Source organism: Trichosurus vulpecula, chromosome 8, assembly GCF_011100635.1.
Source record: "Trichosurus vulpecula isolate mTriVul1 chromosome 8, mTriVul1.pri, whole genome shotgun sequence".
Classification (NCBI taxonomy): domain Eukaryota; kingdom Metazoa; phylum Chordata; class Mammalia; order Diprotodontia; family Phalangeridae; genus Trichosurus; species Trichosurus vulpecula.
This window is the reverse complement of record NC_050580.1, coordinates 231,269,165-231,283,825: the sequence shown is the minus strand read 5'-3', so window position 1 is coordinate 231,283,825 and position 14,661 is coordinate 231,269,165. Positions and strand designations below refer to the sequence as shown.

The window sequence follows — 14,661 nt, the reverse complement described above, 5'->3', positions numbered from 1 at the left end:
GGGCGAGGGACCAGAGAGAGGAATCCCGCTCCTATCTCTCCCTCCCCCCGCCCCCAGGCGCTGTTGTTCCATATATGGGCAAAGCGGAAGCGGGCGGGCGGACGGGCGGGCAGACGTCACGGCGCCGGGTGGGGGCCGCGCTGCGGGGAGGATGACGGCTGGCTCTGACGGCGCCTACGTGTCACCATGGAAACCAAACAGTAAATAGAGGCTTTGCCCAGCCAGACTCCCCTGCTCCCGGCGCCGCCCGAGGGGCTGGGCCTGGAGGGAGGGCCGGAAGCTGGAAAGGGCAGCAGGGGAGGATCCTTGGGCCCTACCTACCCAGGTCGGGCAGGACAGGGCGGGGATGGCCTTCTCCAGCTGGATCCCCCCAGGTGGATGGATGTCTGGGCCTTCAGCATTCCACGTGCTGGGCAAGAGCATGCGAGCCAGTGTCGTCTACCCTTGGCTGGCTGACGAGGTTCCAAATGTCAGAGCTGCCCCCAAAAATAGACGCTGCGGCATCCTTCGCCTCTAACCCAATACACATTTCCCAAGGAGGGCCTTCCTTTCCCCTAAATAAAATCCCCAAAGGTGACAGGGATACTGGAGGTGCGGGCCTATTATGCTCCCTATCCCTCCCCCTTCCCCTCCCCCCACCAACTTTACTTTTCATGTCTACCAGCCCAAGGTCTTGCCCTCTTCCCTCTATCCAATACGGTGTAAACAACCCCGAATTTGGAGTCAAAAAGACTTGTGCTAGAATTCTCCCTCTGACACCTCTGTGATCCAACTTCTCCAGTTGTAAGTTTCCCCATTTGTAAAATAAGGACGGCAGACTTGCCTCTAGGGGCTTTCCATCCCTATAAATCTATGATCCATGTCCCCTCCATGAGTTTGTGGCTAGGGTGGTCGGTGGCATCTCACCCTGTCTCACTCTAGAGCAGGGATTTTCCTAACCTTTTTGTGTGTTTATCATGGACCCCTTCAGCATTCTGTCTACATCTATAGATCCCTTCTAGAATATTTTTAAGTACATAAAATATATAGGATTACAAAGGAACCAATTTTCAAAAAAAATTTTTTTAATAAAAGATCACAAATCCCAGGTTAAGAACTTCCTCTCTAGTGCTAGGTCCCTGTGACTGCTTTCATATTTGTTGCCCAGATAAGTCCTTCACTCTTGCACTCCCGCCTCACCAATATATATCCCAGGCACATTTGGCTACCTGCTATTTTTTTTCCTATTAATTTGGTGGACATGTCCTTTTATGCTAGTAATGAAGTTTTTACTATATTGACTAAAAAGCTGAAGATGGAGCATTGCCTCCTGACCATAAACGGCACCCCAAAAGCAAACAGGAAGGCAGCTGCAATCTGTGCCACTTACTCTGATTAGGAAGGTGTGTCCTTCAGACACTAAGCAATTTAACTTGGGGCCCCTTCATTTGGGCCCCACTTCTGACGTAAGAGAAAGGACAGTTGAGAAGTGGTTATCCAATGTCAAATTATCCCTTTGTTGGCCTCTTGTACTTCCTAATCACCTTGAACAACTGATCAAACCAGATCTAGTTGCCATGTCAGCAGGAACTAAAAATAAAAAGAGCATATTAACTGAAAGGTCTAGAAACAGAACATCTGACCAGATGTCCATTTAGGCTAGGTAACCTCCTTGAGACAATGGCCAGATCCCTTTTGTTTCTGCATCTTCTTGGGGAGCTATAATAATGCTTTTCAGGCTAAGGGAAATCAGCTCTGTTTATTCCATAGCTGGGGGTAGGGGCCATTGAAATTAATTGGGTTCAACAGAAATTTTATGTTCTGTGGATTTCTCAAATGAAGGAGACCTTTAAAAAATATTAAAGATAAATGGTCGGCACCTTTCAGATTTCTTTGAACTGCAAACAGTGAGATTCAGTACTCTTTTCACCTGATCTTCCTTAGGCCTATTCACACAGTTGAAAATGCATGATTTACTAATCCCAGCAAAGCAGTAGCTAAGATTTTTTTTTCAGTGAAAACTTTTTTTGCGGGGGTGAGGACATGGTACTTAGTTTTATACCAGTGCTCATTTTAGTTTTATGACGGATCACCACCATATCAGAAAAAGTTAGAAGGGTAATGAAAAGATAGAAGAATAGGTGGGGATATGTAGACTGCTAGATTATTGCCAATAACATTTGAGAAGTGGTGAAAAAGACATGATGACTGGGAGAGGTGGTGGCCATTGACGTCATGTGACATAATGGACACACGGTCTGGATTATTATATTAGTGCCTCTAAAATATAAAACAACAACAACAAAAGAGGTCAAAATATGGTACAGTGGGAAGGACAGTGGCACTTGGTTCAACTCTTGCCTCTGGCACAGACTATGTGTGTGACCTTGGGGAAGACACAACTTCTACAGACCCCAGCTTCCACATCCGTGAAATGAGGGAGTTAGACATTCCCTGAAATTCTTTACAATTCTAGATCTATGATTCTATTAGGCCTCTAGCATGTTAAGTATGTCTTTTATGGTGGGTTTATAGAAAGACAGGAATAAGAATCATACAATAAGTATGTGTGGAAAGGTTGTGGTCTATGTTACTGGATGAAATACCAATGATGCCGCAGATTTGTTCATGTATCGAGATATTGAAGTAAGAAACACTTAGAACCATTTGTAATAGAAACGAAATCCAAGTTTTAGCAGCAATCAACAGGAATGTAAAGATATTTCTTTTGGTAACTTACTTTCCTTTTTTCTTTTTTCAATTATCAAGCATTTATTTTCTCTTCCCCCCTCTAACTCTCCCTGCCCCCAACTGAAAAATAAGCAAAATAAAACCCTTGTAACAAAGACATATCATCTAGCAAAATGAATTTCCACATTGGGCATATACAACAACGTGTATCTCATTTCAAACCTTAAGTCCGTCACCTCTCTGTCAGGAAGTAGGTAGCATACTTCATCATCAATCCTCTGAAATCATGATTAGTCATTGATCAGTGTTCTTAAATTCCAGCCTGTATTTCCAGGCTAATTATAAATTATTCCCCTTCACATCAAGCTAAACTAGCAAACTTGCCATTCTTACTACATAACATTACATTTCCCATCTCTGAACCTGCAATGTTCTCTCTCCTCGCCAATACCTCTTGGTACCCCTTATTTCAAGGCTCAGCTGAAGTGGCACCTCCTTTCAAGAGGTATTTCCTGATTCCTCCAGTTTTTTTTTTTGTTCATTCCTCCCCTTCATTATGTATTTATTTTGAAGATATCCTGTATTTATTTACCTGTAAACATGTCATATCTTCCCAGTAAGCTTTTTGAGAGCAAAGACTCTCACTTCTGTGTTTGAATTCCCCCATCTATCATAGCACCTGCCACATAAGTACTTAATAAATGTTGGTTGATTTATTGATTAGTGCTTATATAAATAGCATACAGAACTTCTCAGGGGATTTCTAGACAAGTGAGATGATGTTCTGACTATGTCTTGCCCAGGAAAAATCAATAGGACGCATTTATCAAATTCATCTTACTGATCTAATGTGTAATATAGTATCACTTACATATCTATGTAAGTTGTCATTTTAAGGAAAATAACACCCAGATTCCAGTCCAATGGTAAGGTGAGATGGTCTTCCATCCGCTTGCTTATTTTTTTAGACTTTTAGTTAATCTGTATTTAGGGGAAACTGCATGGGGGGGTGGGGCTGGGTTCCAGTTTCATTTTGGAATGGTAGTGTTTTGTTTTGATTGAGAAACTTTGGTGTTCTCAAGCTTCTCCATTTTTAAAATAAGGGAGTTGGGCTAAATAGCCCCTGAGGTCCCTTCCAGCTTTAAAACCCTATGAGCCAAGTCTTGGTTCAGGACAATTATCTGGACATTTTTATTCAGTCTCAATTGCTCCTGTATCTGCACGCCAATAAATAAAAGATAACATAATGGACTTGACACTAAGCATTTTCTTATTTTCCTTCAATTGAAACTGAATGAATGAAAGTTATTGTTAAATCTTAATGACTGCTTTTAGGACAATATCATTATCAAATGCTTCTTTTTCATTTCAATAAATGTCGTGAATAAAGAGAAGTGAAGCGAGGATTCAGAATCTATCTAAATATCATCCATAATGAACCGTAAGTCCAAGGAGGCATGATTTTTCATTTATTTGGGTACTTTATCTAAAATAATCTTGAAATATAACATAAGGGGCACATACTGCTGCATTACGCAGAAAGTCAAGGCCCTGGGGGGAGGGGGAGAAGCACATCAGTGTTCCCTAAGAAGCTGAGGTAAAAAGTAAGATATCTATGATTACAGTCAAATAGGCACTTGGTTGGTTGACTGGTTGCCCTTCATGCTCAGAGAAAACCAAAATTACATCACTATGTGGGAGGTCAAGGTACAGTGAGTCCAACTGTGGCTGGACTCCTTCTATGACACCCACAGCTGACTCAATTTCTACCTCAAAATTCTCACAGTATTTTGTATTTCTCTTGTTGTTCCTTTTTATTTTATATTGTACTTGTACATAGTCATCTCCTCTGAAAGAGAGTATGTACTCCTTGAGAACAGATGTTAACCTCACATTTTCCTCATTAGGTACCCAGTGCACATAGTAGGCACATACTAAATGTTTGTTGTATACTAAAGAGTCTAAGGTAGCTTAGTGGTGAAGAGGATAGAATGCAGGGCCTGGAGTCAGGAAGACCTGAGTTCAAATCCAGCCTCAGATACTCATTAGCTGCATGACCCTGGACAAGTCACTTAACCCTGTTTGCTTCCATCTGTAAAATGAGCTAGAGAAAGAAATGGCAAATCAATCCAGTATCTTTGTCAACTAACAATAACAACAAAGGGTCTTAGATTTTAGAGTCAAAAGAGGTTTTAAGAAATTATCTGTTCCAACCTCCTCCCTTTACAGAGGAAGAAAATGAGTCCCAGAGTGATAGTGGAAAGAATACTGGATTTGGAGTAGGAAATGTAAGATCAAATTCTATTTCTGCTAGGTGATCTTGGGCAAGTCACTTGTTCAAGTCTAGACCTCAGTTTCTTTATCTGAAAAATGAGGGGGTTGGGCTAGATGATCTCTGAGGTCCCTTCCAGCTCTAAATTTGTATGTTATTTAGCTATATAATTAAAAAATCCACAAGAAAAACTATATTTAATTAAATATCAGTACCCTGAAAAGGTAAAACCAATTTCCTTGATTGCCGAGACCTTTAATGTCCAAGTAGAAGAGGGAGAAAGTTAGTGAAGATAGCATTCTCAGTGGATCTGTCATTTTAAACAAATTCTCCCAGTTTTGCTGAGCATGAAGACCAGTAACAAAACAATGATTTAAATTTTTCAATAACCAAAAAGTCAGGGAACTGAAGCTGAAGCTCTTTGCTTCACATGGACTTGAAAAGAAAGTCAAAGAATGCAATCCATAACTCTCAAGGAAGAGGCCGTCATTATCATGCCTCCTTCATTTGTTGTTTGCATGTGTGAGATCAGGTACACAGGGTTTGATTAACTTGCCACATTGCTGATGGTGACAAAGGTCAAGTTCCTCCTTGAGATTATAACCCTCCAGTGTTAAAGCTTATTTAGAGTCCGACTGACTTGTTCCTTATTAAGCAGTTACATAAAACTTTGCACACCTGAAAGACTCTTCGAATGCTCCGTCACTGTCTAAAGGTGGACTCCTGGATTTTCAGGAGAGCCCAGACTCTGAAAGGTCCTACCAAGCTGGAAAACTTTGAACCCCAGCCTGGGGATAAACTCTGGTATCTGAGAACCAGCCTAGCCAATTCAAGGAGCTCATTCCCAGAAGGCTGGCCACCAAGTAGTGAATGTTTTTTGGCTACAGCAGCTTCATGCATCTTCCTGCTAAGTATTCTTACTGAGATGCCCAGGTGGTACAGTAAATAGAGCACTAGGCCTGGAATCAGGAAGATTCAAGTTCAAATCCAGCCTCAGATATTTAAAAACTGTAAAACCCTGAGAAAATTAACTTCTGCCTGCCTTAGTTTCTTCATCTATAAATTAAAGATAATAATAGCACCTGTCTCACAGGGTTATTTCAAGTCAAAATGAGATAATATTTGTAAAGCAGTTAGTGCAGTGCCTGGCACATTAGTAGGCACTTAATAAATGCTTATTTTCCTTCCTAATTCCTCTAGGAATTTCAGGCTGCATCAATTTTGAGAGTACTAGCACATAAGAAATCATAGATCTTTTGATAAATATATTTATATTTGCTAAATGCAAAACCATTATTTTTTGTGTGTGTGACAAACTTAAATTTTCAGATATGACTTTTCCTTCTCTTTTAATACAAAGTGAATCTCAACAACCTTTAATAGTTTGTAACCAACTTATTATAGCTGTAATGATGGTCCCAGAAATACTGCTTTCTTTCAAGAGTAGAGAAAGACTAAATGCTTGCTATGTGCCAAGACTGCTACATCCTGGGAATATGAATAGAAAATAATAATAATAGCCAGCACTTTAAGATTTACAAAGTACTTCACAAATATTATCTCACTAACAAAAGCAAAGACAGCACCTACCTTCAGGCCATTGACATTTTATTGGGGGAAGCAACATATATATGGGAATGGTGGCCAGGACATTAAAGTTTGGAAAGTTACGGGGATGGTAACTGAGCCATCAGTTACAGGGATGGTAACTGATACTTCCTTTCCAGTAGTAATAGCATTCTGGGTTTGATTCTGATTCCAGAACTGAATGTGTTAGGGGCTGGGATATTCAGGGTACATATATGGAGCCAAGGTAGCTAATGAGAAGATGGGCAGGAGGTAAAAAGTGAAGCAGGCCTACAGCTGAATATATTGGTTGGTCCATGTGAGGCACTCATCCAGGGGCCCAAGGACAAGAGTTGCATACCTCAAAAGATTTAAGTCTTCTAGGGAGGTCGTGGTGCCTGGTTCTGGGAGATATGGGGAGTGGCAAGAATATGTATGAACAGGAAAAGTAATTGAATTTTCTTGTACCTCAATTTCTTCATCTTTTAAAGGGAAGATTAATGGTATCTGCTCCTATCCTATCTTATAGGGATGTGAACGTAAAGATTAAGTGTAGCTTGGGAAGAAAGTGGTATGTATATATTATATGAATATTGTATAAGATTTATTTTTCAGATGGCTAAGAGGAACCCTTTAAGATTAAAATAGCATCTTGTGTTTTTATACTGTTCAAAAAATTAGAAGCAGCGTAGTAGGTAGATGCAGTACTTAAGAGTTAGAAAGACTTAGGTTTGATGTTCACCTCAGACACAAGCTATGTGACCCCTGAGCATGACATGGAACCATTCTGGGCCTCTGTTTTCTGACCTGTAATATGGGGGTATTGGATTCATTGACCTCTGAAGTCCTGTCCAGCTCTAAATGTATGACTAGGTAGAGAGAGAGAAAGAGAGAGAGAGAGAGAGAGAGAGAGAGAGAGAGAGAGAGAGAGAGAGAGAGAGGATATTCAAGGAAATATATGCTTAGAAAAGGAGACCTACCAGTCATGTGGCTAGAGTAAACAATAAGAACCAGCCACTACTCCACTGGCACCCATGGAATGTAAAAATGTCAAAAAGTAAACTTTCAACCATTGGGTGGGTCATCAAAATGGACAGGAGAGGAGCAAGATGAGGGATACATCATAGCACAAGAGAAGAAATACTAGATTTAAATCAGAAAACCTGGATCGAATCCACATTGCTATTTATTACCTAACTTGTCTCCTTGGGCGTAAGTTCAAGTTTACTGGGTTTCATTTTCCTTCTCTTTAAAAAAGAGGGAGTCTTAACTAGATGACCGCTAAGGTCCTTTTCAGGTCCAAGTCTATGCTAAGGTATAAATGGATTGAAATCTGCGCTGATATACCCATCATGGTGTGTTCACATGCTCATGAGACAGAGAACTAGAAGAAAGAACCTGTCCCAGCAATAACCATGGAGCTTTCTTAAGTACATAGAGAACCTTCACAAATCTGTAAGTTCATATTTCTAAAAGAAAGTTAGTTCTGGGGAGACTTTAATATCTCAAGAATGAATTTTTCTCTCTTTGATAACAGAAGGAGGGCTATGTCCCTTCCTTTGGTAAAATGTGATTAGAAAACACTTCAAAGTTTCGCCAGTCACAGAAAGAGAACTTCACAACATTTGTCGCATTCAACTTAAATGCTTTTATTGACAATGTCTTTGAACAATAAGCAAACAATGCTTAAAATTTCATTCAAATTCACTTTCCACATGTCAAAAGACCTCAAGGTAGAAAAAAATAAAATAAAAATATAAATATCTGATAATCCATCTTAATAAATAAATTAAAAACACAATAAAAACGTTTTCATGGAAAACTGTTAATGTCAGAACATTCAGACCACCTTAACAATGCATGATCAGTAACATTTATGATGAATGTTGATGCAGAAGAAGACTACAGTACATGGATATAGCTATTTATTTCTATCTACTAGAAAATAAAGTCATATCTTTTCTTAGTTAACATTGGTCATTCTAATCATCAGAACACACTATTGCCAGGAACACAGTAGTTATTGTTAAAATCAGCTGCACTAGATACAATTTGGAAATATCCAGCACCGGGTTAATTCCAATAATGAACCCAATAGATTAGTTAATGCTATGAGAAGACTAAGGAGAAAGAGAAAGAGACACAGACCCAGGCCTGGCTCAACATGCTACTAGCTACCAGCTCTCAGATGCGTCACTGGGAACGATACACACTCCATGCGTTTTGCTACATCTCTGGAAGAGGTAAGGACTCAAGTCCAAACGTGGGATCATCCATGTCCTTAAGGGCCTATGGCCTGGTTTGATTCACGCACAGATAGTTGCCTTCCCAGGGTATACAGAAACCGTTGAGGGGAAGACACATTTCTCGTTTCTGTAATGTGATGCAAAAGCTCCAGCATGATGGTGGTGGTGGCGGTGGTGGCAGCAGAACCCATAGCTTGGGCTCTTGTTTGTGCCTTCACCCCTCACCCTCATCCTCACCTCCTCTGCTCACAAAGCCAGCAGGGTTGGGGAGCTAAGTGAGTCAGAAGAGGGTTCATTGCTGCTGCTGCCCTTACGGTGAGCTGCCGCACAGCTGGGGAAGGAGTCAGCCTCTGGGTAGGTGAAGACAAAGGAAGACGTGTAGGTGGTGCAGGTAGGCGTACAGGTGACCACCGGGGTGCACAGTGGCTCTAGGTCAGCTGCTACTCCCATCCCCAGGGAGCTGCTATGCAGAGGTTCCCAGTCTGCTGCATAGAAGGAACCAGCCAGGTCCATGTCGGGCACTGAACGCGCAGCAGATTCTAAGCCACCAGGCCTGGAGGAAGGTGGGAAGAGGAAGTCATCAAAGGGCTCAGCCTTCAGCTCCAAACTGTTGACGTTCTTCACTGGCTCCACAGAGGGTTTGGGTTCAGTCTCCTGCAAGAGGGGCAAGGAGAAGGCTTCCTCTGATTCTGGAGTTGCAGCCTCGGTCAGGCCAACAGTGAGGTCAAGGGAGGCAGCTGTTATTTCTTCTGGGAAGCCCAAATCATCAGGTATCTTGCAGGCAGGTCGATGGGCTGCCAGGATGAATTCAAGCTTTTCCTTCTCCTTCAGCAGGTTGGCTATCTCAGTTTGCAAAGCAGATTTTTCATCTTCTAGTTGGTCTGTCTCCTGTAAACAATGGGACAAAGGAAAACATGAGACTTGTACAAGCTCAACTAAGTCCCTGATCTCCCATGGCAGATAGGCAACTTTTCTCTTCGCCCCCCAACATCCTTGAAGGAATGGCCCAAGTAGACACCTACCGCTTGGAGTGTGTCAGTCAGTTCTCTTCTTCTGTTCCGACATTTGGCTGCAGCCATCTTGTTCCTTTCTCTCCTGATCCTTCTTTTCTCTTCTTCTTCTGGGGAAAGCTAGAAAAACAAACAAATATACATTCAATGTTCAGTTACAGTTTTTACAGTAGCACCTCCATTCACCATCCCACCTGTTCCTGTGGCTGCCCCCCCCCCAGCCCCTCCCAATAGTCTCTTGGGTGAGGCCATTTCTAACCTGCAGTGGCAGACTGGGTGTGACTTGAATGTAAAATAAGATCCTTAACCAGAGAACAAAGAAAACTCCAGCTTCTGTTACATCAGAGTCCCACAGAGCTTCCCTTTTAAATGCCACATACTTATAAATTTAAAAGTGTGCCATCAATCCTAATCTGCCCATTACAATTCAAATTGGGCTGGGGGAAAAGTGATAGTGGTGGTATGCAAACTAAGAAAGTGTCAATTGTCTCAAGTGCAGGTTTCTGTCTCAGAGTGAAGGCATTCAGAATCAGCCCAATCTTCCTCAGTGTGCCTGACGAGTTTCCATCAGTCAGTTCAACCCATTAACCCACTACTATCCTTCTCCACTTGTATGAAAGGGTTACACAGAAATATAATCACCTGTTCAACTTTGCCCCTCCTGCCAATGCTTTGCCCTCTGACTCCTGTAGTCTTCACGATACCAGCCCTAGAGTAAACAGTAGCTGAAGGAGTAGAAACTCCGTAAGGATGGACTCTGGTCTGGGATGGGGCTACAGAAGAGATGAGGGTGGGCTGGACCAGCCACTGCAGGTCTGGGCTTGTCGATATAGCCGTCACAGTTGGTATAAAGTTGGCACTGGAAACAGCCAGATCTGTGCAGAAATCCTAAAAGAAGAAAAAGCTGACGTTAGTGGGACTCCAGGTTTCAGAAGTAGGTGAGGAGAGGTGCATTTTCTGCTGCATGCAGCACCCACTGCAAAGAAAGAAACTATCTCCTCCAGGAATAGTCGTTGTACTCCTCTTAAAATGTTCTGTTTCCATTTGAAAGGGTCTTCCCATTTCCCCCGAAGTGTTCTGCAAACCACTCTCGTCTATCCGGGCAGCCGCAGCTCCCCGTTATCCCCTCAGCATCACTCACATGAAAGGAGGTTTGTTATAAATATCCCTGACGTCTGCACTGACGCAGGCGCCGCTCCGGAGTCTCCTCAATGAACTCGCTTTTTATCAATGAAACTGCCTTACACACCCTCGCGCTTGCACCCTCCGCCCCCCCCCCCTTCCCGCTCCGTTGCTGCGGGGAGTAGTCTATCTAGGCAAAGGGAAAACTGTTTTTCTGACGCCTTCCATCATCAAGGCGATGTAGCCTTTTTCCGTGACACGTTTCCCCTTACGCTTGTCAGACATAAGCAGCAAATAATGCAGGGAACATGCTGGGAGGGCTGCTAAGAAGAAGAAAGCTATTTTCCTCTTGGAGAGTGGCTCAAAAAGAAGAGACAAGTGTACTCTGTAGCCATGAAAGGGAAGCAGAATTTTCCCCTAAGTGTGCGCTCAGAACTCCTCATTCAAGCCCGATTGTGAATATTCATGATACTGTCAGTTCCTAAGAATAGTAGCAACCTAGTTGCCACTCTACGTGAAGGCTGTACCCTCCTCTTCCTCCCCCTACCCCACGCCATCCCCCCCCCCCAACTCGATCAGAAGGAAACATCCCAGAGTCGTATGCTCCTCGCATCGCGAAATCTCTTACCTGTGAATTGACAGGAGAGCCCATGCTGGAGAAGGAGTCAGCCGGGGAGTGGTAATAAGAGAGGCTGTCCCCCGCCGGGGAAGCACTGCTGCATCGGGAGGAGGATGCTTCGTATTCGGTGTTGAATCCTTGGTACATCATGTTGAGATTTGTAAAAACCCGGTTGAAGGGTTGTGGGGGGCGGGGACAGATCCGAGCAGTCCGCTTTGCTTTGTATGAGCGCGATCCTCGCTCAGCTGCTCAGTCCCGTTCGCCGTGGCTTGCTGCAGATGCGGTTGGAGTACGAGAGCAAAGCTGCTCCTTTTATAATGATTTAAGAGTCCCAGCATTTCATGAATGAGCTCACGTCATGGGCAGGATCCATTTCTAGATAGAAGGGGTGACTGTTTACACTCCGGGCTGCTGCATTGGTCTCTTAAGAGTTTTCTTTCAGTTTTAACCTCCGGTCTTTTTCCAAATTATCTTTAAATTAAGCAGAACTTTTATAACCGATTTTTGAGAGGAAGCACGGACCCCAAATGAGATCTCCCTGGAAAAAAAATCTCCCCTAAACTCAAAATTCAGTGTTCCTAGGCCTGGAAACCTGCTGACGCAGATGTCCTAATATGGGAAACATCCTGTGTAAAGGAGGGAGGGACTGACGGGAATTGCTAGGAGGCTGTAGCCAACTAGTTGAGGGGTTGGGTAGATCAGAGAGCTTTGGGGGGAGGGGAAGGGGGGGGGAAGGGAAACAAAGTGATCAAACTTTATCACCTTTCTTTCAACGGACTAGTGGCCCTATAACCCTCAATTATACAGGGTCTGGGAGACAGCTCAAGGACTTCTGGATGTTGCCACAAGTGCAGAGCCGTGGATTTTAGAGCTCTGTCCCTTGACCCACACGCAAGCTTCATCCCCAATTCTCTATTCTTCCCCCAATTTTGCTCCGGACCTGGACTCAGGTTCCCTTGCTTTAATCAACAGGGTGGTCGCTATATTTGCACAAAAATGCCAGAAAATACAAAAACTTTTGAAAAGGACGGACTGCTTTACTTATGATGAGGGGAGGTTTTGAGACAAAGTCAATCTTTCCCCCTGGCCCTAGAGAAATTACTGCGTTTTGTTTATTTTGCTGATAATTGAAGGGGGAGGGGGAAAATTAATAGATACTTGTCGTGCAAACCGCCTTGTAAAGAGGAATTTGCCTCCATATAACTTGATCCAACTTGGCTCTGAGGAGTAAGGGAGTGGGAGATGGAGCTCAGCTCCGGGTGGGCAAGGCAAAGCCAGATACAACAGTGGGGCAGCCCCTTCCTCTCCAAGAACACACACACACACACACACACACACACACACACACACACACAAGTTTATCTAGTTCACTTTATGAAACTGGGTTCACAAAATGAGCGATCAATAGGTGCTTCCAGTTTGGGGATGGGGAGCGTGGGTGGAATAGCGACTCTAGGCTAAGGAAGGCGTTTAGCTTAGTGGGCTGGTTATTTCAAATGGTCCGGAAAAATACAAGAAACCCAGAGGTATCTCCGCAGTCCGGAAGACACGAAGTTTCTATTGCGAGAAAGTCGTCTGGAGCAAACTGTCTGCTCGTGCCAAGACCCGTCTAAAACACAGAGTACCGACAACACCTCTGCTCCAGAAGCCCCTGATTTTTGCCTTAGAAACCGAGGCTCAGCTTGGCGACCTTTGAGCCACAAAACAGCGGCGTATGCTGCGGTGAAAAGCAAAGGGAGAGGGGGGGTTGGTTAGAAGGGAGGAGTGTCTCTGTACCCCCAGTTCTATATAGGAAACAACTGCAATATTGTTGGTTACAACGAAATCAGAAAACGCCCCTAGACTGTTCTGGTGTAGTGGGGGATTGGGATACATCACGCAGGTCCCCTGGCACGCGTTTGGTCACTGCCTGGATTGTTTAGGGCTGTGCCTGGAGTCTGACAGCTTATTTGCTTCCCAGTCAGTTTCACACAGAAGCCAAAAGATCCCGGCTATAGATAGTAACAGGGAAGCTGCTGTTTACAGCAACAAACAGGAGCCTCCACAGTTCAAGTATCCAAGCGACCGCTGCAGGGAGCAGCAGCCCAGGCGCTAGGGAGAACGCAGTGCCAGATCCCTTCTGGGAAGGATGATGGGATCTGTTGGTGCTGTGGCTGCTTCCCGAGGTTTGAGATCATTTGCTAAGTTCAGTGACTGATGGGTTTTTGTTTTTTTGTTTTTTTTTTTGGGGGGGTTTTATTCCTGCGGCGGCTGCTGCTGCCGCCGCCGCCGCAGCTGCTGTGCGGTAACCTCCATTCTTAGAGATCTGAACCAAAAGGGAGGGGAGGGGGAGAAGAGAGAGGGAAAAGAACCAGGAGGAGATTCGTGGAACTGGGCCATGTGCTATTTTTGTGATACTCTGTCAGAGCAAAGGTGAAAAGAGAATTTCATCATTTTGTGTCACTGTTTGGCTTATGTTACTGAAGCTTTAAACACGGGAGTCGTCACTCCCCACCCCCTTGTTCCTTATTAAAAAAAAAAAAAACAAACCCCTATTAGAGCAGCTCCGAATCCTACAAAGATCTTGCTTTCTTCTCTAATCCTATCTTCTTGACTTTACTGTCTTTAAAAAGGTAAGCGTTATGAAAGCAGATGTACGTATGATAAAAAAAAAAAAAGCAGTCCTCCTTCCCTTCATCCTTCACTCCCTTTCTTTATCAGATCTGGAAAAATTAGGTCAATGTTCCAAATTCCTTGAGTCTGACCTCCCTTTTGATTCCCAGCTTGGTCTTACAGCTAGTTAAGAGAAAATTTGTAATATTTTCATTCAATTCCCCTTCAAGGCCTCGAGAATCAACACTGGTGAAGAATTATGTCAAGATTTCCTCTCAAGGATTTATGTTTTTTCTCCTTTTCCCATCATTTTTAAAACAGATGGCAAAAAAAGAGTCCTTAAATTCTCTTATGTCTGTTCTCTCTAGCATTTCATCATGTAATTATTAGAAGATGAAAGAGACCTGAAAAGGTCATCAAATCCATCCCCTTGCCTCCAAGCAGAAAAACCTCTAGCCAGAAGAGAACTGTCTTTTGGGGATTTTTAAAAATTGTTATAGATATCTCTAGTTTTGAAATCAGCTTCATTTCTAAATATGTCTTTCCCTACTCACCTTTTCCTGA

General features: G+C 43.3%; 1 protein-coding gene across 1 annotated transcript; it reads right to left on the bottom strand.

Annotated features, from left to right (window-relative positions):
* Positions 1-8,132: 8,132 nt before the first annotated feature.
* Positions 8,133-11,791, bottom strand: FOS (Fos proto-oncogene, AP-1 transcription factor subunit). The gene is made up of 4 exons (XM_036736854.1): positions 11,515-11,791; positions 10,407-10,652; positions 9,777-9,884; positions 8,133-9,642 (listed from the first exon to the last, which is right to left on the bottom strand). Exons 1-4 carry the CDS (start codon positions 11,653-11,655, stop codon positions 9,001-9,003), a joined length of 1,137 nt encoding a protein of 378 aa, XP_036592749.1. The 5' UTR covers positions 11,656-11,791; the 3' UTR covers positions 8,133-9,000.
* Positions 11,792-14,661: the final 2,870 nt, after the last annotated feature.